General features: G+C 34.1%; 1 protein-coding gene and 1 pseudogene across 5 annotated transcripts; both read right to left on the reverse strand.

Annotated features, from left to right (window-relative positions):
• Window positions 1-1,261: 1,261 nt before the first annotated feature.
• Window positions 1,262-4,246, reverse strand: LOC107918783 (protein TRANSPARENT TESTA 16-like). 5 transcript variants are annotated; one of them, XM_016848365.2, is made up of 7 exons: window positions 4,130-4,246; window positions 3,609-3,848; window positions 2,894-2,960; window positions 2,423-2,587; window positions 2,287-2,328; window positions 1,806-1,847; window positions 1,262-1,600 (listed from the first exon to the last, which is right to left on the reverse strand). In XM_016848365.2, exons 2-7 carry the CDS (start codon window positions 3,794-3,796, stop codon window positions 1,400-1,402), a joined length of 705 nt encoding a protein of 234 aa, XP_016703854.1. In that variant the 5' UTR covers window positions 3,797-3,848; window positions 4,130-4,246; the 3' UTR covers window positions 1,262-1,399. The 5 variants fall into 5 exon arrangements, with proteins under 5 accessions (XP_016703854.1, XP_016703856.1, XP_016703853.1 ...); XM_016848367.2 differs by having other exon boundaries at window positions 3,609-3,853; window positions 4,130-4,180; XM_016848364.2 differs by having other exon boundaries at window positions 3,609-4,174.
• Window positions 4,247-18,038: 13,792 nt separating this feature from the next.
• LOC107919027 (lysine-specific demethylase JMJ25-like) lies at window positions 18,039-25,214 on the reverse strand (annotated as a pseudogene).
• Between the last annotated feature and the right edge of the window lie 284 nt (window positions 25,215-25,498).

A 25,498-nucleotide genomic window follows, 5' to 3' on the forward strand; every position in this document is an offset into this window, starting at 1 on the left:
TTGATATTAACCGTTTGATATACATGGAGTTACCACTAAGTATTTTATACCCAATGCATTGTTTTTACCTCTTGTGTGCAGGTTTGCCGAGTTGATTTCAAAGTTTGAAGAGTTGAATCACCTCCTACGAGTCACGATTGTTATAAGTAAACCATTGTTTGATTGGTGTATCTATCAATCCTTTAGTGGCATGTATGTAGGTGGTCAAAGTCATGGATTTCAGCGTAGGTTATTTGTTTAAGGATGCTAAAATGGTTAGATAATTTATCTCAGATCAATAATGAAGTCACTAGAGTTTGTCTTAGACATCAAACCTAATGCTGTCTAATTAGGGTTGTTTCTTATTCAGGTTAAAAGGTGTTACAATTACCTTAACATAGTTTATTGAAAAGAATTTTGAGATGAAACATAAAAAAAAATTCATTAATACGTTTTAATTCATGTATTTTTTAAAAAAAATATCTATATTACCTATAGATTCTATAATTGAAATTGGTGTAATGAATTAATTGGATAAATTCAATTTAAAAAACTTCATAATTTCTTTTTAAATTAAATAGCTTAAACTATATTTTTAAAAGAAAATTTAAAATGCATGTGAGTGGTGAGTGGTGAGTGGTTAAGTTGAGGAATTTAAAATCTTTTGGGTGCAAGTTTAATCATGTATTTTTAAAGGTTAAATTATGTAATTATTCCCTATCCTTTACTTTTAATCAATTTTACACTATGAACTTTTCAAGTTGGTTAATATTAATTTTTATACTTTTCAAATTTTGATATTTCAATTTTCACTTAATCGGTAACAATTAAATTCATTAGGTTAAATTTTGTTATTAATCTTATATTATGTGTAAAGTTATAGATTTAGTCCACGATCTTCAATTAAATCATTCTTAGTCCCTATACTTTTTGAAATTTGAAATTTAAGTATTAATACAAACGATAACTGCTAAATCTATTAACTCAACTTTTTTATGAGTAATATCTGGTCTTACATTACACATGTGATAATATATATTTGTCATATAACATTTTGAAAATAGTGGAATTTAATGAATTTAATGGTTAATGCTTCATCAGGTTTAAAATTTTAAAATTTAAAAAATACAAAAATTAAAATTAAAAAAATTAAATCCATAATAGCATAATTTAAATTTTTTTAGATAACAATTTTCACCTATAATATAAATGTATATAATCAGTAATTCATATTTCTATCTACACTCAATAGCATAATACATTATAAAAAGGGAAAAGGAAATTCAGATATTAATCTTCAGTTGAATGTTTGAACTTAAGAAACATGAAATCATAGCACACTTCCTAAAATAAATATGTCTCTTATGAATTCCCTAAACCCTTAAACCAAGCATATTTAATCTTTAGGGTTTATATATAACTAAACATTTGAATCTTGAAGGTTGGGCTGAGCAAGCTGAAGCTGATAGGAGAACTGTTGAGGAATGGTTGCAAGCTGAAGCACACTGCTTGGCTCTCCGTAGAAGGGGAATTCATCAAGAACTTGTTGATGATGCTCCACTGGCTTAGCTTCTAGCCCTCCCTGTTGTTGATACTCGATTGCCGCTCGGTGTTCTTGAATCTGTGAGGTCAGAGGCGAAGGCAGGAAATTTTTATTAGGGAGCCAAGATAAACATATAAATGGTTGAACACCAAAGCCAAAAAATTGTATACTAGAAACGTTTAAATTGGATTATTAGTTTGTTAAAGGGACTAAAAATGAAATTATATAATTTTATCAGAATGCTTTTATTTATTATACAAAGTTTAATCTAATTGTTACTTACCCAACGATACATGTTGTTGTTTTCTTCCTCTAGCATTCGTTCCTACAAACATGCAATAAACCCAGGATTGATATTAGCCTATCTGATAATTTAGTACATGCATCTGAGCGGTTTAATTATGTCACCAGTCCTTGTCGTCTTTGTATCTTTGAAATTTAGTTTCTCTATTTGTTTGATTTAAAAATTAAAGTTTAATTAATAACACTGATAATGAACTGTGGCATTCTCATATTCAAAGGTTTGGTTTTAAAAATTGAATCCCAATTAATAGTACATATTCAAATTTAATGGAAATCAATTTAATAGTTTTATCAATTGGACTTTTTTTAACCCAGACAAAGAGGAGGACTAAATTATCAGAAGTAAAAGCAAAGAGACAGAATTTCAAAAGTTCTAAGAGTACAAGGATTGAGAGCATAATTAAACCTATGTGAGCTCACATATGGTGAAATTTTGAAGGGCTTTATAATTGGCATATCACCTTTCTACGTAGATTATCAAGCTGTTGCTGCAAGAGCTCATTCTGCCAAATTTTCAAGCCAATTTATATAGATCTCAAATTTTTAGAAGTGATTGTAAGAACCAAATGAATTAAACTTAGAATTTTCAAACGGTACCTTTCGCTCTCGGACCTTGTTGACGGAGCGTTCGAGTTCTTGTTCGAGTTGATCGAGCTCCTCGTAGGGCATAGAGCTCATGTCCTCACCGGTGTAGCGTCTCATGCTTAGTTGAAGAAGACGGGTTTCTTTCCTCAACACTGCCAATTCATTGTACAAATGTTCCTACATACACACACATATAAAATCAAAGGGTAAGACTTGAAAAGTTTCCAAGTAATGAATGTTACATAATTGAGATTAAGTAAACATTTAGTCCTTAAATTTTGTAACAATATTATTTTAGTCCATGAACTATTTTTTTGACATTAATCCCGAAACTTGACAGCTTTTCTCAATTTAGTCTGATGGGCACAATTAAACGTAATCCAAATTTAGGGATCAAATTGAGAAAGTTGATTAATTGAAAAGTTCCTAAATAATTAATCAATTTGTACCCCTCAAAAAAATTAATTAATCAATGAATCTTACCCGATTGTCATGCTCAGGAATGCGAGTCCCAGTGACCTTCTGGTACCTTTCAATGATTTGCTCCATTCTGCATATATAATATATATATATATATAAACCATAAAAGAAAAGGGTAAGAGCATGAATCTTTATAATATCATGTGAAACTGCAATTTCGGATAAAAAATAGATTCTTTTTTTTCATATAAAAGAGAAGCTCTTTCAGATTTAGTTTGGGAAAAGAGTTACAAATATTAAAGTTCGAATATATCAGAATAATACTTGTATCATAAACATATAGATATCTATAATTCACTCAAAACCATAGAAATGTACGCAATTAATGCATAGAACTTTCTGCCCAGGAACTTGAAACCCGCCATGATTATAACATACATAAGACACTAATCAACTGACTACATATATAATATTACCGATTGAATTTTAACTCGATTGATATTGATATTATTACAGAAGATAGTGGGTTTGAGTGCGTGACCTAAAATCTTGACCATCCATTACACACAACAAAAAAATCAAAATTGACTTGGGAGTTATGACCATAGAAGAAACCCTAGGTAGATATGTCATCAGAATCATTGGGACATGGAGGAGTAAAACCAGAACCAACCCAATCGTGGTCTATCAACAACAACCAAATTTTCACGCATTTTTAGGCCATATGTATGAATGATGAAATGAAGAAAAGAAAAAAGGGAGTGGGAGAGAGAGAGACCTATAAGGTTGAGTGCAATACTGGCACATCTTGCCGGTGCTTGAGAAGATGATGAGGCCAATTTGAGCATCGCAGAGAACGGAGAGCTCGTGAGTCTTCTTCAAAAGCCCAGCTCGGCGCTTCGAAAAGGTGACTTGCCGTGTCGTTTGGTTCTCGATCCTCTTGATGGCTATCTTTCCACGTCCCATATTAAGCAAAAACACCACCTTTGAAAAAAATTTTCTTTGTGTGTCTATGAATCTTCTCTAGTTAAGGAAAAGACAAATTCAGGGAACTATGTTCTCTTTTAATTCACTTCCAAAAAACCCACACACACACAAAAAAAAAAAGAAGGGAAAATGAAGAAGAAAGGAAAGGAGGTGAGGCTAATAAAGAAGTAAAATAAGGGACAAAGTGGACACAGAAAGAAATGTGATGATAAAATGGAAATTAAAAACTATCTGCAACCCTAAAATAACAAGTTTTATAGTTCATAAAAACAGGAAGGGAAGAAAGGAAGAAAAAGATGACACTGAGTTTACCTATTCCTTTGCTTCTAAAAACTCCTCTCTGCTCCTTTTTTTGTCAAAGCGTATAGCAACGAGGAATTTATTCTATAACCCACCCACGTTCTCCAAATTATCCTCAAGCTATTTTTTTTATTTTTTATTATTTCAACTAAAATTATGTTAATTTTTAATAAGTATATTTATATATTAATTTTTTTAACAATTTAATTATATAAATGTTTGTAGGTTAATGATTTGTGTTATGCAGAGTTAAAAATTTTAGGAATGAATTATAAATTTGGAATCAAAATGCAATTTTTATTATTTTATTAGTTTAAAAATTACAATTTTTAGTGAAAATTAATCATAATTTTATCATTTTGGGTCGAGGTCTTTATCTACCCTTAATGCTCTCGTCTTATGCATTTTGAAATTAAACCGGTCAGTCTTTACTTGAGCACAAAAAATTAATGCTCTCGCCATACGCATTTTGAAATTAAACCGGTCAATTTTTACTTGAGCATAAAAAAATTATTTAATCAACTCAAACCTAAATTAGACTCAACTTGATTAGAGCATAAAAAGTCAACAGTTTAAACCTGTCCAATTTAAATCTGGATAAGTTCGAACTTAATCTGAAATAAGTCGAATAAGCAGCTCAAAATGATTCAAATTTGAAGTGACTAAAACTCGAAATAATTTTATTAGAAAAACACAAGCCTCAAATACAAATTACTCGAATAAAAAATCCAACCTAAATTAACCCTAAATCCGACTCAACTAATTTCACAATAAAAGACCAACAACTTAAACCCGTTCAATTTGAATTTGAATATACTTGAACTCAAAATTTACTATAACCTAAGTAGCTTCAACATGAAAAATCTAAACCTCAAACTCAAATAAACTTGACGTTAACTCCAACACAAAAATCCTCAAATTCACAAGTCTGATTGAAATCAATGTTGGGGTTTAAAGGAGAGCAAGGGACGGAGGGTTTCATTAGTTTCAATGGATAATCACCACATCCATTAACAAAGGCTTGAAAATCTTGGATTTTGGCCTGGCCAAGGAGGAGGAGTGGCATTATCAGCAATTCAATAGCAATAAGTATTCCTTTAATTGTCTTATGCGGAAACATAGGCAAAAGGGTGCTGTGACCCTCAACCACTCTTCTGATCTCTTCTGCCAAGCTACCTGAATTTTACCATTTCCAGTATTTCCTTTTTCTTAGCTACAATTTGCAAAACTCTGGCTATCTAGGAAAAGGAAAAGAATTCTTTTCAAACCCCAAAAACCCTAATCACCCCCTATTCGGAAACGACAAACTGTAACAATCCCATGACTAAGACCTATATGTATAGTTCATGCTATGGTCATTCAGCATCACCACCACCTTGAAAGAAAATTATTTGAGGTAAAAATGTAAATGTGAAAGTTGGTGATTCTTTTACGTTTAAACCTTGAGATGTAAAAGTAATTAAGTTACACCGGGTTCAGGCTAAATTTAGAGTCGAGTTGAATTGGACCCTTAAGCAATAAGTAAAGTCTTAACCCATCTGTGACATTGTTAGTATTACCATCAGATTTTATCATCAATACACTCATGCAATCATACCAGCTTAAGCAGTAAATTATCATGAACTCAGTGAATATATATGATAATATTGTTACATTTTGTCCAAATACAGGGACTGAAAGCCTATTTTATTTTATTTTTTACAGCTAAAAATGGTAATGCAGCAAGTATTCAACACATGAAATCTGATCAAAAGCCAGTGTGGTGAAAAACCAAACTTTTGCTTTTTCATACGGAAGGTGCTTTAAAGCAATGAGGCCTCTTTTTAATTTTAATTCCCACCAAATATTGATCTAGCACCAACTACATACGTACACAAGTCATTACTTTGGAGTTGATCAGAAAGCATTTTTTTTCTTTTTGGTAAAGTTTTTTTTTTAAAAAAACCACATCCTAAATTAGGGTGAAATAGATTCGATTTGATTGGTTTTTTTTAGAATTTTCAAATTGTCAATTATAATTTGATTTGGTTCTCAAATTTTTTGCATTGATTTTTTTATTTTTGAATTTATTTTGACAAAATAAATTTTGTCTAATTTTTTAGATATTATTTTATTAAAGTTTCAAGTCTTTTACATGGTATTTTAAATATATATTATATAAAAAAATAATTTATTTCCACTATTTTAAATATAAAATATTTACATAATAAAAAAATTAAATTAATTATAAATTAAATAAAAAGAATTCACTTATAATCATAGTTTTTCAATATATATTTCTTAAACCATCAAAACATTTTAATTTGGGTTCAATTTCTCAAATTTTCTTACTCAATCCTATCCTAAATGAGGTTGAATAATATACATGATCATATTCGAATTTTAAACATACTTAATTCCCTTTTTCTTCAAATTAAGTTTAATAAATCAATTTAATTTTGGATTAATTATATATATTATTATCACCATCAAAGAATTTTATCATAATTTGATTCTTTATTTTTTATAATATTAATAATTAATTTAAATAGTAATACAATCTCTCTATTAATTCATCATGTTAGCATGTATTTTATTTTTTGTGTGTGGAAAGAAGTACTTTAAAAAAGAAAGTTTCGACTCAGCATTTTAACTGTTAATTCAATGAGTTAATTAATGATATTATAAAATTAAAGAGATTAAATTATTAAAATGTAGAGATTAAATATCAAATTTAAACATGGAATATTATCTTAAACCCACTTGTAAATTTGATTTTACTCTACTAATAGTGATTAAAATAATTATCATTTTAATGTAATAAAAAGAATCAAAACCATAACTTAACCAAACCCTGTGTGTTGGTTTGATGGTCAAAGTATTCATCGCCTCAAGTGTAGTTTGAATTTGAGCTGCATTAATCGTGTTGTTATTAAAACTTTACCCTTCTTTTATAATTCAACAACAAAAAACCCCATAATTTAACCCTAGTTAAAATATAGTTTACTATTTTCCAAAAATAAAATCCTGAGAATGCATGGACATGTATTTACCATGCATGTTTAATAAGTAACGCAGTAAATTTATTATGTTAATAGTTAATTAATCAATCATTTGTGTGAGTCTAGTTTTAGAAACAAGCCCTAGACAGACCATACACATTAGGTTTTCCAAAACTGGATGCTCTATGGCTATCCTTTTGGTCCCCCAAAGTTTGTCTACCATTTTCATCCCTACTCAACGTCACTGATTTAAATTACCATTACACATCCCATCTCCATTAATCGTAATTCCTAACGTAATAAAAGTTATCATGATTGATTACGATAAATATATATTGGCCATTTTGATTATATTCTAAATATCAATTTCATTACTATTTTACTAAAAAAATATTAATTTGATTAATTCATATTTGTATTCGATTCTATCTCGGTTAATTTTAGAAAGTCAAAATTTTAGACATGTTCAATCTGATAGGACTTAAACTGAAGACAATTCGATTTAGAAAATTTGATGGACAAACTCAAACCTAAAAATGATCCAGACCAAAAATGACTTAAACTTGAAATTAATTTGAACTCGAAGTAATTTAAATTTGAAATAACTTGAAATTTTTAAAACCTGAATTAACTTGACCTAAATTAACCTGAATCACAACTAATTTGACTCAAATCCGAAATGACTTAAACCTAAAATGACACCAATATTATCCAAACCCACAATTAATGACCATAAAAATAAACAACCCAAAATTAATTCGATAGATAGATGATCCGAACCCTAAAATATTACAAAATCTTAACTAAACTTCTTTCTAATGATGAATCTTAACTCGATTAACCGTGTTTAACATATATAAAATTGAAAACCTTAAGCGCGTCACTACTCTCTCAAACTATGTTTTTCTCTACTCTCTAATGGGTTGAAATCGTAATCGGCTGAGAGAGTTGAAGCTGAAGCTGACGCTGAAGTGGAAAGTGGGGGGGGGGGGTCATTGTCTTCGTTTTAATGCATGTATGTATATAATTGAAAGGTAATAGTGGTAAAAGAGCGAAGACCATATGAGTGAAGGTGAGCATTGGAGACTGAAGAAAAAAACGAAAGGAGAAGATGGGGAGAGATGACCAGAAATGGGAAGCGCGATGGCAGAAGCGGTTTTAGGTCCACTATCTTTAGCACTTAGCAGCCCCTCATTTTAGGGGGTGCTCAGTTTCTTACATGCCCTTTTAGCCTTACCCATCAAACTGCTCCCAAGTTTCATCATGATTACTAATAGTGACCTGCTTGAATTTACCTATCATATTACGATACTTTATATTTACCTAAGTATGATTGGATTCGAAATATAAGTTTTAAATTTTACTTTAATTTATTTGTATTTGTCTATAGTTGACTCAAATGTTTTATTATGTTTAGTTATTTTAATTTAATATTTATTAATTCAATTTTTATTGAATTAAAATTTAAACAGAGACAATTTAACATATCTTTTAATATTTATGTTATATTATTATATATTTAATTTAATTTACATGGTATATAGAAAGAATAAATCTCAAAATTATACACGAACTTGATTTAATGTGCAATCGTATACATGAATATTAATTTGGTGTAATTATACAGTGAAACTTTAATTATGGTTCAAATGTATACTTGAAACTTTAATTTTGATTTAATTATACACATTTAAAGAAATAAATATATCAATTGTGTTAATAATTTACAATAATTGAATCATATCAAAATTTTATGTATAAAATTGCACAAAATCAAATTTCATGTATACAGTTGCACATTAAACCATAGTCATGTATAGTTTTGAGATTTATCGCTGTATAAAAATAAAATAAATAGAAAAAATTTCAGCCTTGAATGTTAGAGCTTAAACTTAGTCCATAAATAAAATAAGCAGAAACAATATATTCAACAGTGCATCAATCTCAAAACTCAACTAACATACTAGAAGTTAATTAGTAATTAACCATCCACATACCTTCAGTTTGTCCACTTTAGCACTATGGCCTTGGGGAAGTACACGATATTCTTCCGTCAAACGAATACATTCACCAACACTTTCAGGTGAAACAAAATTAAGTGCAACGTTTACGAAAGACTGTTCAAAAATGACAAAATAGAATCAGAAAGATATAAGCAGCCTAACCATATTGACTGTTCACCATAAGAAATCAAATCCATGCATGGCAATATTGTTGAGAATCTTTGATTATTTGATAGCATTGAATAATATAGCTTTAGAGAATATAGCTGATTTTTAGGGATTTTATTTAGAGATATTCTTCCCTTAATTGATTCAATTCTTCATGTATATATACTTGTACATATTTTTAAGAAATACATACTTTTGAGTGACTTTTCCTCAATACATTAGAGTATTTCTCTCTAATTTCATCATGCTATCGGTTTTTTATCCAATTTTTTGGGATTTTTTTTTCTGATTTTAAATTTTGTTCCAAAAAAAATCCTATAAACACAAAATTGATACTTTCCACCCTGCATCCACTCGCCGGCAAAACCCAAAAATTCGGTGACCAAAAGACCCGCTCGTGGGCCTCACATGCCGTCACAAGCTTCTACATCTTTGTTTCGCGTGCCGCGCATGGCCTTCACCTGCTGCCGCCATGTTTTTTCTAACGCCGTCACTGTGCTCTCTGCTCCCTTCCGGTCATTCTCCCCTAAGTGGTGCCATTTTTTGGCTAATTTTTTGTTGGGATCTCTTTTGTGTTCTTTTTTTGGTGTTTTTTTCCCCTAATTTTCCTAGCAGTTTTTTTGGGTATTAGTTTTTTCCCTTAATTGATCCCTTGTTGCAAATTAGTCCTATGAAGCTTGATGGACATAATTACCTTTCTTGGTCAAGGTCTTGCTTGTTTATCAAGGCTCGTGGCTTGCAAAGATACATCCCCGGTACAACATCGAAACCTAAACTCACTGATTCAACATTTGGTCAGTGGGATTCAACGAACTCTCTTATTATGGCATGACTTATCAACTCTATGCAAACCAATATGTCTAAAACTTATTTGTTGCTTGATATTGCGGAAAAAAATTGGAATGTTGCTGGTCTCACCTACTCTCGTGTTGGGAATGATGCGCAAATTTTTAGATTTGTAATAAGGTCTATGGTACAAAACAGAGGAGCTAACAATTTCTAAATATTTCGCTGAACTAAGTGGGTTGAGGCAAGCACTTGATTATTATCAAGATTTTCAAGCGTCTTGTAGCAATGATGTTGAAAATTTTCAAAAGATGGTGGAAAAGGAACACGTTTTTTATTTCTTGGCTAGGTTAAATACTAAGTATGATCAGATTTGGGTTCAAGTTCTTGGCAAAACTCTGTTCCCTTCTCTCCATAAGGCATACTCATATGTACAATAGAAGGAGAGTCGTCGTGTTGTTATGCTCTATAATCCATCTCTTGAGAAAGCTGGTCTTATTGCTAACTAGGATGGTCCATCAAGTGGTAAGTCTGACAAGGATCACTTGACGTGTGACTATTGTGGTAAGTCACGGCACACTGAAGATTCATGCTAGAAGTTGCATGGTTGCCCCACTCGAGGTCGTGGTGGAAAACGAGGGGGTATCAGGCACATTTGTCAGGCTCTGTGACAACAGAAGACAAGTCCACTTCTACTAGGATTTTTACCTCAAATGAGATTCAACATCTCCGACGCCTCTTGTCTCAATTGGATTCTACCTCAATTGCCAAGTCTAATAATGCAAAATCAGGTACTATTTTAAATGCTCCATCTACTTCTGAATCTTAAATTATTGATTCCAGTGCAAATAGACATATGACAGGATCAAACAAAAATTTATTTAACTATACTACTTTTTCATTTAAAAATAGTGTGTGAATATCCGATGGCCCCCTTACCTCTATCTCTGGAACAAGTTTTGTTGTTTGTACTCTCAATCTCACTTTATCCTCTATCCTTCATGTTCCTAAATTCCCGGTTAACCTTTTATTTGTTAGTACTATCACTAAAGTCTTAAATTATAAAATTGAATTCTTTCTCGATCACTTTGTCTTTCAAGACATCCGGACATGAAAGACGATTGACGGTGATAGATTATGTGATAGCTTATATCTTCTAGATCGATCAGCCAGTATGTCTCAAGCCATATTTGGAGACAATAAAGATGTCAACCGGGAGATAATTCAATGGCATAAGCAGTTAGGACATTCATCATTTACTGTTCTTGCCAAGATGTTTCCTACTTTGTTTTTAGGAACTCAGTTAGACTCTTTAGTTTGTGATGCCTGTGAATTGTTAAGCATACAAGAAACAGTTATCATTTACATAATAATAGAAGTATTGTTCCTTTTAAGATTATTTATTCGAATTTTTGGGGCTCTACTTGCCTTACTTCTTTATCTGGTAATCATTGGTTTGTTACATTTATTGACTGTTACACTCGGATGATATGGGAATTTTTATTAAAATCCAAAAGTGATGTTTTCTCGTGTTTCAGTTCTTTTCATAAATTGATTACTACTCAATTTAATGCTAAGGTTAAGATTTTGTGAACTGATAACGGAATAGAGTATAACTTTAATGATTATTTAAAATCATATAGAATTTAGCATCAGACCAGTTGTCCATGTACAAGTGTCACGGGCCGCAGTTCAAAGCCCGTGACCATCGCACCCAATGCATCCAATGGAGGTCTATTGCTCAGATAGGGATCATTTGGCCCACGAAAACTGGCCCGATTCAAAAAGCTATTGGAGAAGACTGTCAAATTGAAGCTTGATTGACCCGATAATGAAGACATGTCAACTTAAGCTAATATGGTAACTAATCTTAGAAGATAGAAGGAATCATATCTTGTAAAGATTAAATTAGATTTGATATGGCATATCTTGTAAATCCCTAAAATAAATGGATATGATTAATCTCGCCTGTCGATGTAAATGTATCTTGACCGTTGGTTTTGAGAGAGCTCAACTATAAATAGAGAGCTTCCCCCTCAGTTGTACTCACTCCATTCATTGTTTCATTATTCTTTGAGAATAAGTAAATTGAGAGCATTTACTCAAACACTTTGCGAACGCTCTTTCTGTAGTTATTTTATTTAGCTTCTTTTGGCATAAATCGCTTCCACTCTTCAATTTGGTGTCTTGGAGGAGTTCTTAAAGAATCCTCACTTGAGTTAAGGCTAACTTAGGCGAGTTTGGACGAACAGATCGCCTAAGGCCGTACGAATTGCGAGACGAAAGGTCTAACCCTGTGACAAGTGGTATCCGAGCTAGATTCAAACCAAGTAAGTATCCAAGCCAAGTTCGAACCAAGTGGTATCCAAGCTGTTGGTTCGAACCAAGTGATATCTGAGTTATTGGTTCGAAGGCACCGTTGGGATGTCGAAAGAAGAATTCAAACAAAGTTAGGCGAAAAAGTCTTTGATGGAGATGTCGACTGTTGAGTAACGTGTGGGTAAACTTGAGGAGTCCATGGAGGACGCAAAAGAGTTGGACAATGCACTTGGAGAAAGCATTGAAGACTTGAGGGAGCAGTTTAGGAACTTTGTGACCATGTGTCTCACTTCTCAAAGGGATAGCGTGCAAGAGTTGCTAGATTCCTAAAGGAAAAAGCTGACGGAGAGGAACGATGCTCTCGAGGCCATGATGATGGGTTTGAAGGAGGAAATAATAGCCACGACGAGAGCTTTGAGCTCAAGAATAGAGGAGCTCGAGGGAGAGCTGGCCTTGTGTCGGGCAGCTGTGAGGAAATGAGTGATAAATGCAACACTCAGTAATGAGGATATCCCGAAGCTAAAAGAGTTTGTGGGGACAAGGTCTGCATGCGATGTGGACAATTTCTTGTGAAGGATAGAAAACTACTTTCGTGCCAAAGGCATCATGGATGATGCAATTAAGGTAAACACTGCTTCAATATTTCTTACTGACATTGCGCTTTTATGGTAAGCAAAGTGATATTAGGACGTGGCAAGAGTTTCAATGCGAATTGAAGGGACAGTTTTACCAAGAATTTGGCGAGGAAGAAGCTTGGGCAAAGTTGCAATGGATAACGCAATGGAGCACAATGGGGGAGTATGTTCGAGAGTTCAAGGAACTCATGCTCCAAGTTTCAAATGTGACTGATAAAGAAGCATTGCTTGTTTATCAAAAGGGATTGAAGCTGTAAGTCAGACAGGAGGTGAAACAAAGAGATGTCCAAAAGCTGTCGGAAGCCATGATGGTAGTTGAGTCCGTGGTCAAACTTGGTCTAGGGAAAGACAAGCTTGGGTCTTCCAAGCCTGAGGAAAGGGGCGTATGTGAAATGGATCACAAGGAAGATATTGTTGATGGCAATTGCAACAGCAACGGCGACAATGGTGGTAATGAGAAACCACAAGTTGGGAAGAAGAAACTCAAGAGGAAAAGAAACACAAGTTGGTAACGGTCCACACATGTTGAAGAAATGTTCAAAGAAATCTGCGCTTAAAAAAAAGCCGGTGGGAAAGGCCTTGGTACTTGGTTGGAGCGCAAGGAGTGTCGAAGTCAAAGAGGCCGAAAGTGAGAAAAAGCCAGTGAAGTGCTTCTTGTGCCATGGTCCGTATAGGTTGCGGAAGTGTCTGAAAAAGTCTGTCATCGAAGAGAACGATAGAGCAGACAATGAGCCCAAGAAGCTTGGTTCGAGTAAGGAAAAAGCCGAAGCCAAAAGGGCAAAGAGGAGTAAAAAAAGTGAGTAAATTATTTCTTGTGTCGTAGTCCGTATGAGTTACAGAACTGTCCAAAGCAAACCGGAGTCAAGGGAAAGGCAACGTCTAAGCTTGTTGAGTCATCGGAAAGGCTTCCACCTAAGGAAGAGGTAAGTTTGCCATCGGCCTTAGAGGAAAAAATTGCGATTGAAACAGTGAAACTGGGACCAATGGGGTACAAGTTGAGTGAAGCGTCGGAGTTGGCCGACTCATCGATAAGGCTTCCACCTATGGGAGAGGTGGGTGGTGCATCGGACTTCAAGGAAAAGGAAGTGATGCATGAGGGACAGTTGACCAGAGTAAATGTAAAGGTACATTCCGAACACTTTGATAGTGTTTTGTATTTTAACTTGTTGACTTAGCGAGAATGTAGGGGCCCTTTTGAAGTTCTTGAGCAAAGAGGCCGAGAGACTGTGGGCAAAGTGAAGCCAAGTATGGTGAATCAAGAAAATTCTGTTCAAGTAAAGTTAGAATGTGGACAAGAGAGTGACATAGCTCCTTGTCATCGAGATGTACAAACGAGTAGGACGATTTGAGTTAATAAGCGACGTACGCCGAGGCAAAAATCTCGAAAGAAAGGAAAAGCTAAAGCGTCAGGCGAGACTGAGGCGAATCAAGTTAGTGCCATTCGGAAGTCGCAACGAGGATATTGCGAGAATGGGTGAGGGAGAATGTCACGGGCCACAATCTAAAGCCCGTGACCATCGCACCAAATGCATTCAATGGAGATCTATTACTCAGATGGAGATCTTTTGGCCCACGAGAACTGGCCCGATTTAAAGAGCTATTGAAGAAACCTATCAAATTGAAGCATAGTTGGTCTGATAATAAAGACATGGCAACTTAGGCTAATATGGTAACTAATCTTAGAAGATAGAGGAAATCATATCTTGTAAAGATTAGATTAGATTTGATATGACATCTTGTAAATCCCTAAAATAAAGAGATATGGTTAATCTCGTCCGTCGATGTAAATATATCTTGACCGTCAGTTTTGAGGGAGCTCAACTATAAATAGAGAGCTTCCCCATCAGTTGTACTCACTTCATTCATTATTACATTATTCTTTGAAAATAAGAGAATTGAGAACATTTACTTAAAACACTTTGCGAGCACTCTTTCTGTTGTTCTTTTATTTAGCTTCTTTTGGCATAAATCGCTTCCGCTCTTCAATTTGGTGCATTGGAGGAGTTTTTAAGGAATCCTCACTTGAGTTAAAGCTGACTTAGGCGATTTTGGACAAACGGATTGCCTAGGGCCACACGGATTGCGAGACGAAAGGTCTAGCCCTGTGACACAAGTGTTCAGAATGATGCTAAAAGAAAAAATCGGCATCTTTTGGAGGTTGCTAGATCACACTTATGTTCACTATGAACCTCCCAAAACTTTACTAGGGGGATGCAATTTTGGTTGCTGCTTACCTCATTAATCAGATGCCTCTTCAGGTCCTTAATTTTAATAGTCCCAAAAAAATCTTATGGGACAAAACGGATTACCCAGTTTCACCCAAGGTCTTTAGTTGTGTTATCTTCGTTCATCTTCAACATGGGAACAAACCGAACCGTCAAGTAGTCAAATGTGTTTTCATTGGATACTATCCCACATAGAAGGCTTACAAATGTTATCATCCACCATCTAAAAAGTATTATGTAAGTATGGATGTAACATTTCGTCAGGGTGAACCCTACTTTTTTTCATCACAATCATTTTTTCAGGAGAGATTATTGAAAACAAGGAGATAACAACCTGTTATGTTACCTTTTTTAGGGAGAATTTAGTTCTAGCAAAGACTTCGATTCAAGAGAATACTAGTGGACGGTTTTTGGATAGGCCTGATTTAATGACATACACTAGGAAAGGCAAGAAAGAAGACGTCATCATACAATCTACTTTATGCCTTGACACTTCACTATCAGGTGAGTCTTCTTTACCTGAGGTTGCTACTGATTTAGAATTATTGATAGCCCAACAAAAAGGTGTTAGAATTTGCAGTATACATCCTATCTCTGACTTGTCTCTTATGATTCCTTATCCCCATCCTATAGAGTTTTTGCTTTGTCTTTATTTTCTATGTCTGTTCCACAGGATTAAAGAGAAGTCATCACTGATCCAAGATGGAAAAAGGCTATGATTGAAGAAATGAGGGCTTTAGCAAAAAATGAGACGTGGGAACTAGTTAATACTACTAAAGGACAAAAATGGTTGGTTGCAAATGAGTGTTTACTATCAAGGATAAGATTGATGGTTCAACTGAAAGACTCAAACAGATTAGTAATGCAAGGATTCAGTTAGGCATATAGGGTAGATTATCAAGAAATATTTGCTCCATTTGCTAAGTTGAATACGATTAGGATCCTTTTATCATGTGTAGTAAATCTCGACTAGGACTGACAGTAATTTGATGTAAAGAATGATTTCTTACATGGAAACTTGGAAGAAAAAGTGTATATGAAAGTTCCTTTAGGATTCGAGGATAAAGACACTCAAGGGAATGTGTGTAAATTGAAAAAGGCCCTATATGGACTAAAGTAATCTCCCAAAACCTAGACTAAAGAAAGACCATGGTGTCACTTGGCTATCGACAAAATAATGCTGATCATATCCTCTTTATCAAACATCACAAGGGTAAAATTACTCTCATTATAGTTTTTGTTGATGACATAATTATGATCAAATATGTAAATAGTGGTCGAGTAGCGAAATAGTAGCCGCTATATAGCCGGAGCGATGCCGTCCGAAACCACTACTGTTGAAAATAGCGGTGTGAAGCAGAGTCACACCAATAACGATGGACCACGGCCACAATTTAACGGGTAACGACAAATTGCAACAATAACGGGCCGCTATTCCCGTTATTTTTCCACTATTCCTATTGATATCTATTTTTTTACTTTGTTATTGGTTATTAGTTGTGTGAATTTAAAAAAAATTCACGACCACGATACCTGCAATGACCACAATAGCTTCCGTTATGTCCACAACCACGATAAACGCAACGTGACCAAAAACACGACCACAACCGCAATTTAAATCCCTGATTATGACAGGAGATGACAATGAAGAAATGGTTTGACTCAAGAAACAATTGGCTCAAGAATTCGAAATCAAAGACTTAGGAAAGTTACAATATTTCCTTGAAATAGAAGAGGCTAGATCGAAAAAGGGAATCTTTATTTCCCAAAGAAAATATGTCTTGGATCTTTTGACAAAGACTAGCATGTTAGGTTGCAAACCAATAGAATCACCTATTAAGAGTAATCACAAGTTACAAGCAAGGATTGGTGAAATGGTGGATAGAGGAAGATATTAAAGACTCGTCAGACGATTGATTTATCTCGTTCATACTCGACCTAATATAGCCTATGCGATTAGTTTGGTAAGCTAGTTTATGCATGATCCTCACGAAGCCCAGATGCAGATAATATTGCGAATTTTGTGCTATTCGAAGTCTGCACCAAGCAAAGGTACCCTATTCTCTAAAAATAGTCATCTCAACATAGAAATATTTATAGATGCGGATTGGGCTAGCTCTCTTGATGACAGAAGGTTTACAACAGGTTATTGTACTATTGTGGGAGGAAACTTAGTCACTTGGAGGAGCAAGAAACAAAGTGTTGTGGCCCGATCAAGTGCAAAGGCTACATATAGGGCCATGACTCAAAGTGTTTGTGAGCTTTTATGGCTGCAAAAGGTATTGGAAGAGTTAAAGTTGTTGAATGAAAATGGATCAACCTTGTATTGTGATAACAAAACGGGCATCAGCATAGCTCAAAATCCAATGTAGCACGATAGAACCAAGCACATCGAAATATATCAACATTTTATTAAGGAAAAAGTAGCCAGTGGTGCCTTAAGTCTATCCTATCTAGCATCCGTAAAACAATTGGTTGATATTTTTACTAAATGGCTCAACTGTAAGACTTATCATAATCTTCTTTGCAAATTGGGCATGCGAGACATCTATGCACCAACTTGAAGGAAAATGTTGAGAATCTTCGATTATTTAATAGCATTGAATAGTATAACTTTAGAGATTACAGCTGATTCTAAGGGATTTTATTTAGAGATATTCTTTCATTAATTGATTCAATCCTTCATGTATATATAGTTGTACATATTTCTAAGAAATACATGCTTTTGAGTGAGTTTTTCCTCAATACAGTAAAGTATTTCTCTCTAATTTCATCAAATACCATGTATTTAAAATATGTCACCCTTGAATATCCCATACCATGCCTTTATATTGACCCCATAACAGAAATAATTATGATGGCAGACTCCATAAGAGGATTGATACAAAATCAGAAAATCATTTCAACTCCATTAATACTTTTCTTATATAACTAAAGAATGAAAAAGGATTGCAATGAGAAAAATCAAGATATCTTAATGTTCCTGACTTGATAAGGACAGCCAGCAGGTATAAGAACAGCTTCCCCAAGTTTCTGAACAAATGTCCATGGTTCAATTCCTACATGCCAGCATATTAATTATTTAACCATAAACAAAGACTGATGCTTTCTTTTATCATTTATCTGACGGTTTGAAAGTATTAATCTGTTTTACCATACCATATTCTGCCTTAAGCTTGGACTTATGGTCCAAAGTTAGGGAAAAAGATTGACCATGTATAGGGTCCACAACCTATCTCAAAGAAAACAAATTTTTGTTAAGTGTCAATGAGTCTCAGAAGACAGTAAACCTGAAGAAGAATCAGTTGCCAGAGCCTAATAAATTAAAGTTTATTGTACGATAAGATTAAAGTAACTATGCATTTTTACCCGTGGTACTGGAGAACAATGTATATGCCTGAACTCCCTAAAATGCTTGTTAGATAATCCCTTAGCTTGGGAACATCTTCTCTCCGGAAAACATCCTCCCTGAACATCTTCCACCGCACTGTCTTCTAGTTTTGACACCCTTGCAGAACTAGTGCCATTCTGTGTGGAGTAGCCAGCAGGCTGAACTCTGTCAACTTTTTTCTTCATCCCAAATATTTCCTTCAGATCTTGCACATGGTGCCTTTCTTTTAACTTCATGATGCTTGCAAGCTGCTCACCTTTAAGATTTACTTCAGCAGCATGCACCAAAACATTCACCTGAAACAGAAAGATTAACAAATAAATTTATTTTAGAAACTAATCTGAGACCTAATAAATGATGAAAATTAAGCATAGAGTACTCCATTATCCTGCAGAAAATAGATTACTGAGAAATGCTACCTTTGTCTGATAACAAAGACCACAAAGCTAGTTATCCATAATATCTCACCGTATGAGAAAATATGGTTCAAGTAGTCACAATTCCAAAAATCTTAACAGCTGATGACTTGCTAAAGATAATGCAGAAACTATGGAACTTAATGCACACAAAGTTGGAATCAATGTATAACTAAAGCTCTTTTTTAATTGTTTGGGGAAAGAGGATCTGAAAATATGACCTCCATCATGGGGAGCAGTTGATACCAACTAATATATGCCTGAGCCACACATGTAAGAGACGGAACTATAAAATGCAAGAAAACTACTAACTAATCGAACAACCTCATTCACCCAAACTAGTGTACTAGGTAAATATTCTCTCTAGAAACACAGTCCTATATATTCCTAGCATCTGGTCCGTACAATATACATCACAAACTCTATGAGCCTCCACACTAAATTACATCAATGCAGTCCAATCCCAACTCGCCCCCCGCAGCATCCAAAAAGAAGAAATAGAGGAAAATAAGAAATCTAGGTATAAAAACCCTTTAAACAGAAAATGAAAATGAAAACATGTTTAGAGGAAGTGATGCAGCTTGTCCGATGCCTTTGAGGCAAGATCGATAAAATAATTGTAATGCATTAAAGCATAAACACATATGGATAGGAAACCCAAATAAATCTATATAATAAATAATATTTATAAAAAAATCCTAAACTGACAATACACTCCCATTCAAACTTGCATACTTTAGGAATTTCCTCCTTTTTTTCTTTTTCTCATTTTACTTTGGACTAATAATCAAACAAAGATTTGAAAATAGCCTTCTAATCTTAACTTGTCAAAGTTGCGGATGTAAAAAACTAGTTTACAACAACACAGCAAACAAAGGGAGTTTACCAAATATAAATCTTCCAGTTTTTGTTGCATAAAATGTATGAGTATGAACCAAGAAATTACCAATGGAAACTCATTAACATTCTCCCTAGTGTTCCAAAATGCATATCGAAAATATCTGCCAGCCATAAAGGAAAACTCAGCAAACAGAAGCAGGTATATTGTCTAATATTCATATTCAATTTTTTGTTCCCACATGCATTATATGCATATGGTAAATTTGGGATTTTACATGTCTGACAAATGGTAACTGCTAACTAGTCCTTTGCCCCATAAGTATTTGCAGTCAGCAATATCAGGCAACAAATGAACCATTGTTTTCCAGACATTATCAGATGACTTTCAGATCTTGTAGATAAGGTTCATAACCCAAAGAAACATTGTTCACAGCAACAAAAGATGTTGGCATAATAATGGAAGTTCCTCAAAGTCCTCTGATCTGACGTAAAGTTTCTAATAATGCAACATTAAATATTTACAGAAAGGAGGAAAAATGTTAGCCCATATACCACATCAGACATATCGCAGTGAAGCTTGGTTACAGAGTCTCCTCACACAAGCTCTTGAGCTACTCCATATGCAATATGCAACTCTGGCCCCATCTCTGGCTTAGGAAGTATCTCTGACAATTTGGTATCAAGGTTAAGGCCACAACGAGAGAGCATGTATTCCTTGAAGGGCAAACAACAAAGAAACTCAGCATGATGACGTGGAAGGTGCTCCTCAAATTTCTTGGATGGGGGCAAGGCTTTCAATTTCAAAATTTGTGGCCATAAACAGTAACCAAAACAACCATACATATAGCCTTTGAAGAATTAATGAAGATTGATCTCTACCTGCATTTCAGAGAGAGCTGATTCAAAACCAATCTTGAAGAACTGAAATGTTCGCTGCAAGCATCTATAAACACCTTCAAAACTAACAATAAGATCGTCAGCTTATGACTATCTATTCCATACTTTGAGGTAATTATATTTCTGAAGAAAATTAACAGCAATTGCTTTCACCAGAAAATAATTTGACTAAAGTTACTCTGTGGTAACAAGGAATCCAATATGTTGACTTAAGTCAAACAATTGCTGTTCCATGTAATAGGTGACAGAAGGTTTTACAGAAAAATAGAAAAGAAACAAGAATGCTGCTTTTAGTATAGAAACCATACAATGTAGCATTTAACACAATAATCAATTATTTTACCATGTAGTATCATATTATAGTGCAGACAATAACGTATAATGTACAGAACCTAGAACGGGAATGGAATATTAATTTTGACTACGTCACTCCATAAACATTGGTACAAGTGCATGCAATCAAGTTTAGTCATGTATGTTTATAATTTTGAACCACGACAATTGAGAACAAAACTGACGTCTGTCCAATCTAAGCAATCAATAGCCTTCACATGCTATTCAAACTTGGTGCTTTTAATCCGACGTAAGACACGCCACAAAACAAATGGTTCCCAGCTCAAACCAGGTGTATTCTCAAGCACATTAGTAACAATAACAGGCTCCCCTTTAGTCTAGTGCCTTTGGAAATGCTTCAAATTCCCGTTCTGAACATCTTTAGCTTTTGGACAATATAAATAGTTATCAGTGGAATCTTCTCGAGAAGCTGCTTTCCTTGGTTTATTATTGGCAAACTCAATTTCATCAATTGAGGTGTAACAAAGGCACTGCTGTTTAGGAGACTTCAGCATGGTCTCAAGACTGAGATCTTTAGCTATTGCCTCTGCCTTTTCTACCAATTCAACAACAGCATTTTCTTTAAACATAGATCTAAACTCTAAAAGAGCATTACCACAACCGCCCAAATCTTTTGGGGGCAAGAAATGCTACCGTTTTCATTTGCTTTCCACCTAGCTGCTATACAGCTGTGTTTTGTCGAGTCAATTCCAGAAGACGAATCAAGAGGCATCCTCTCTTCTGAATATGTAAAAGACCAAAGTTCACCATGCAAGTAACATGCGCCCCTGTCAACATATTGAATGTTTACTTCCTCTTCTCCCCCCTGCAAATGCCCCTCATGGATTTCCCGGCAACAAATAAGGCAGAGAACATATTTACAGTTAGGACAACTTCGATGATAATCAGCAATTGAAGTTCTGCAGTTGCCACTGCAGAAGAATGCATAATGGCATCAGGAATCTGTTAAATACATTATATTTTAAGTTTTAATAACAAATCAAGTGATCCTTACTCTAGTGACAATATAGAAAATGAACATATATATCAATATTTAGAACATACCAAAATATACAGTTATGATAAGCAGGAACTGCCTGCTTCAGCTGTATTTCTGACGGGAACACCCCTACTCATCCAAAAAACCAAAGTTCACAAAAATTACTTAAAGTGAAGGAAAATATTAAATGAATATTAACTAATAATGTTCTACTGTGTAATCACATGCAAAAATCCTTTCCTAGCAACAATTCATTATGTTATTTTCTATTTTGACAAGGCATAACAAACCATGCCATGAAGAAATGATGGTAGCATAAAAGACTCTGGCTGTATCAACCAGGGTACAATGTTAAGATAAAAAGAGCAACATGCAAATCCATCACGAAATCCACAAGAGAAAGAGTGCAAGTAGACTAATTTTTGTATCTATCAAAAGCCAAAATGTTTTAGAAATTTTGAATTTTAACAACAAACCCAGCAGCATAGTGATTGGCATCTTCTTTCCATAATCAAGCTATCTTTGTTCTTCCACATAAAGACACAGATTTTTTAAAGACAACTGATAAAAACAAGTCAACTTAAACAACATACTAAAATGGGTAATGTAATCTTAATTATTTAACATTTGACACTAAGAAAAGGTTTTAACTGTTCTTTTACTATAATGCCAAGTTAGACCACATAAAAAGCCACAAGTAGCAAGAAAACGCTCTTGCATTGCAAAAAGAGCAGACATTTCCTCCCAGATCGAAGGGAAGAAAACATATCTTGAATTTTAGCTTCTATCACCTTTTCTTTAATTTGTTCTTGACTTAACTGTTCAATGTGTGGGAGAAGACACTGAAGCAAGTATTTGGAATGCTGAACTTGTTCATCATCAGTGAACTTTAAATGTAGATTTCTTGCCAATTTCTACAGTTCATCACAAGTACTATATCATATATCACTTATTACAGGAATATGAATAAAATGTAGTAAAGCAAGAGATACAGAACCAACCATGGTAGAACCATCCTTCCGCAAGCATGCTATGCAATTGCAATTATCCCGACAAACTGGGCAGGCATTAGCAATGGCATCCTGTGACATCCCTGGATACCTAGTCCAAAATTCACAATAGATAAAATGTAAAAGTATGTAACAGGAACAAGTGCTAGCAATTGCATACAAACCAGAGCAATGCACATACAGATAGCAGGATACAGATGCACTCACATGTAAATTATGACTGGAGAGAAGAGAAACACTCGAAAAAGAAAATGTCAATTGGTGTTGAAGTCAACTACTCAGCTATAACATCAAACAAGTGAAAAAGCGATGCATATATACTTGAAAAAAAGTTCACATTACATGATTCTTTGTGCTTTTCAGGTGTAAATATTCTAAGGTAAAGCTAATTAATAATTTATAGGGCAATTGGGGACAATAAAGAGGAAAGAGAAAGCACCCTGGCAAAGCAGCTGAAGAAGAACAAACACATAAAATTTATCTATTTAAGAAAAAACCTACAGAAAACTTCATTGAAACTTCTTTTGATTAAAATATATCCAAGAAGTGTGCACTATTTGGAGGCACCAGCAAGGCAAATATGCAACTTTTCAGCAATTCTTCAAACCACACAATTTTATTCATTTCTCAACATATTTCAGTGTTTAAATAAAATATAGAAGGTAACAGGTCTTCTCAGTTTTATTCAACAGAAGCACTGTTTCTGACCAGATAATCACCGTCAAAGTTTAAGACCTTTAAATAACAATACTATAGCTCTCTCTCTAAGGTTAAATGATCATCTTGAAGCACTAATAGCATGTTATCACTACAAAACAAAATAATGGCTTTCAATTGAAATGTAGCATTGCCAACATTATCTAGCTCTGATCCAATTTATCTTTTGTGAAAAACCATCTCATGAAAACAGAAATACAAGTTAAATCTAGTATCAAAGTTTGGGGCAATGAGAAAAATGAAAAGGAAAAAAAAAAAGTAAGCAAACTTATGTAACTCATATAAAAGCAAAAGAATTTGTAGTAATGCTATATCAATTATCAACTACTCCACCAAGAATAAGTAAGAAGTGTTATCATTAAGGAAATAATAAATACAAGAGCCCCAACCAACACACAGGCTTTCATTACAGTAAAGCTCTAAAGGTGAACACCTGAACTCCAATATAATCCAGTATTGCAAAAGAATTCAAACATAAGCTCTCAGCCACATACAATCTAAAGTGGCTGATGAGAAGCATCTATGAGTCAAAACCAAGTTACGGAGATGAACAATTGTAATAACAACCAATGCTAAGAAGACATTAATAGTTAAAAGAAAGAAGACAAAGTGAAATAAAGAAATACCATTTTATACAGCGAACGCAATATCGTTCCCGGCGGCAAGTTTTGCACTCAATAACTCGGCCTTTATCATTCCTCTGGCACTGATGGCACATTAATGATTTTTCCTGAAACCAAAAAAAAAAAACGAAAAGAGAATCAAGGAGAAATAAAAGAAACACCACCAGGGCCAATGTAAAAGGGTTCATTTTCTTCTTACCATAACATTTCTCTTTTTCCATGAATAAGTTGTCACAGGTCTTCCCATTTCTTACTCTTTGCATCATCTTTACGTTTAAGGGAATGACCAGGATTATCTTTCTCTGTTTCTGTATCTTCCCCTTCATTTTCTTCACTGCCATCAGTTTCCATATCAACGCTATCCTCCATAGTAGCTGCTTCTTCTTCTTCAAAAATCTTCTTTTTGAATTTATTGGGAGAAAACACGGCTCGACCAGTCTTGGGTCTTTTGAAAGGAAGCTTCTTTACCCCAAATCCGTACAAATTCTTGGGTTTTGCTTGCATTAGTGTGGAGTTGGGTTTAGCTCTCAGAATCCTACTATTATCATGGTGTCTCATACTCCTCGGTCGCTTCCACGTGATAGCTCCTTCCAGTTCATTATTTTGAAGATCACATTCTCTGTTACCAGCCGCTCTCGTCGGCTTTAGCCCCTTCATCGGCACCGTCGATAAACTAAAGTAATGGATGGTGGAAATAAATACAAATGAGAGGAAGGGCGTGGTGCAGAAGGTTTTTGCTTCCCAAACAAGTTTCGACACTGTCAGCTGAAAAAAAATAAAGAACCGAAAATATTTTGAAAATCTAAAAATGGTTCCGTTTTTATTTATTTTACTAAATTTATTAATTTTATTGTCATTTAAGGTTTATTTTTTATTTTTTAAGTTAAAAGTTATATTGTTTGTTATGAATATTTTTAAATGTATGTTTATTATAATTAATCTTTTACCTTTTTTTCTTCTTTTAACTTTTAACTTTTCATCTTTCTTAATTTTTTACCATTTATCTTTCTTTTAACCCTTCATATTTTATTTTCCTG

Source organism: Gossypium hirsutum, chromosome D13 (assembly GCF_007990345.1).
Source record: "Gossypium hirsutum isolate 1008001.06 chromosome D13, Gossypium_hirsutum_v2.1, whole genome shotgun sequence".
Lineage (NCBI taxonomy): Eukaryota > Viridiplantae > Streptophyta > Magnoliopsida > Malvales > Malvaceae > Gossypium > Gossypium hirsutum.

Coding starts and splice junctions, on each gene's coding strand:
- LOC107918783 (XM_016848365.2), bottom strand. CDS start 3,796: ATGGGACGTGGAAAGATAGCCATCAAGAGGATCGAGAACCAAACGACA. Junction 1,848..2,286: donor TTGATAATCTACGTAGAAAG/GTGATATGCCAA, acceptor GCATGTTTGTAG/GAACGAATGCTAGAGGAAGA. Junction 1,601..1,805: donor ACAACAACATGTATCGTTGG/GTAAGTAACAAT, acceptor CTGACCTCACAG/ATTCAAGAACACCGAGCGGC.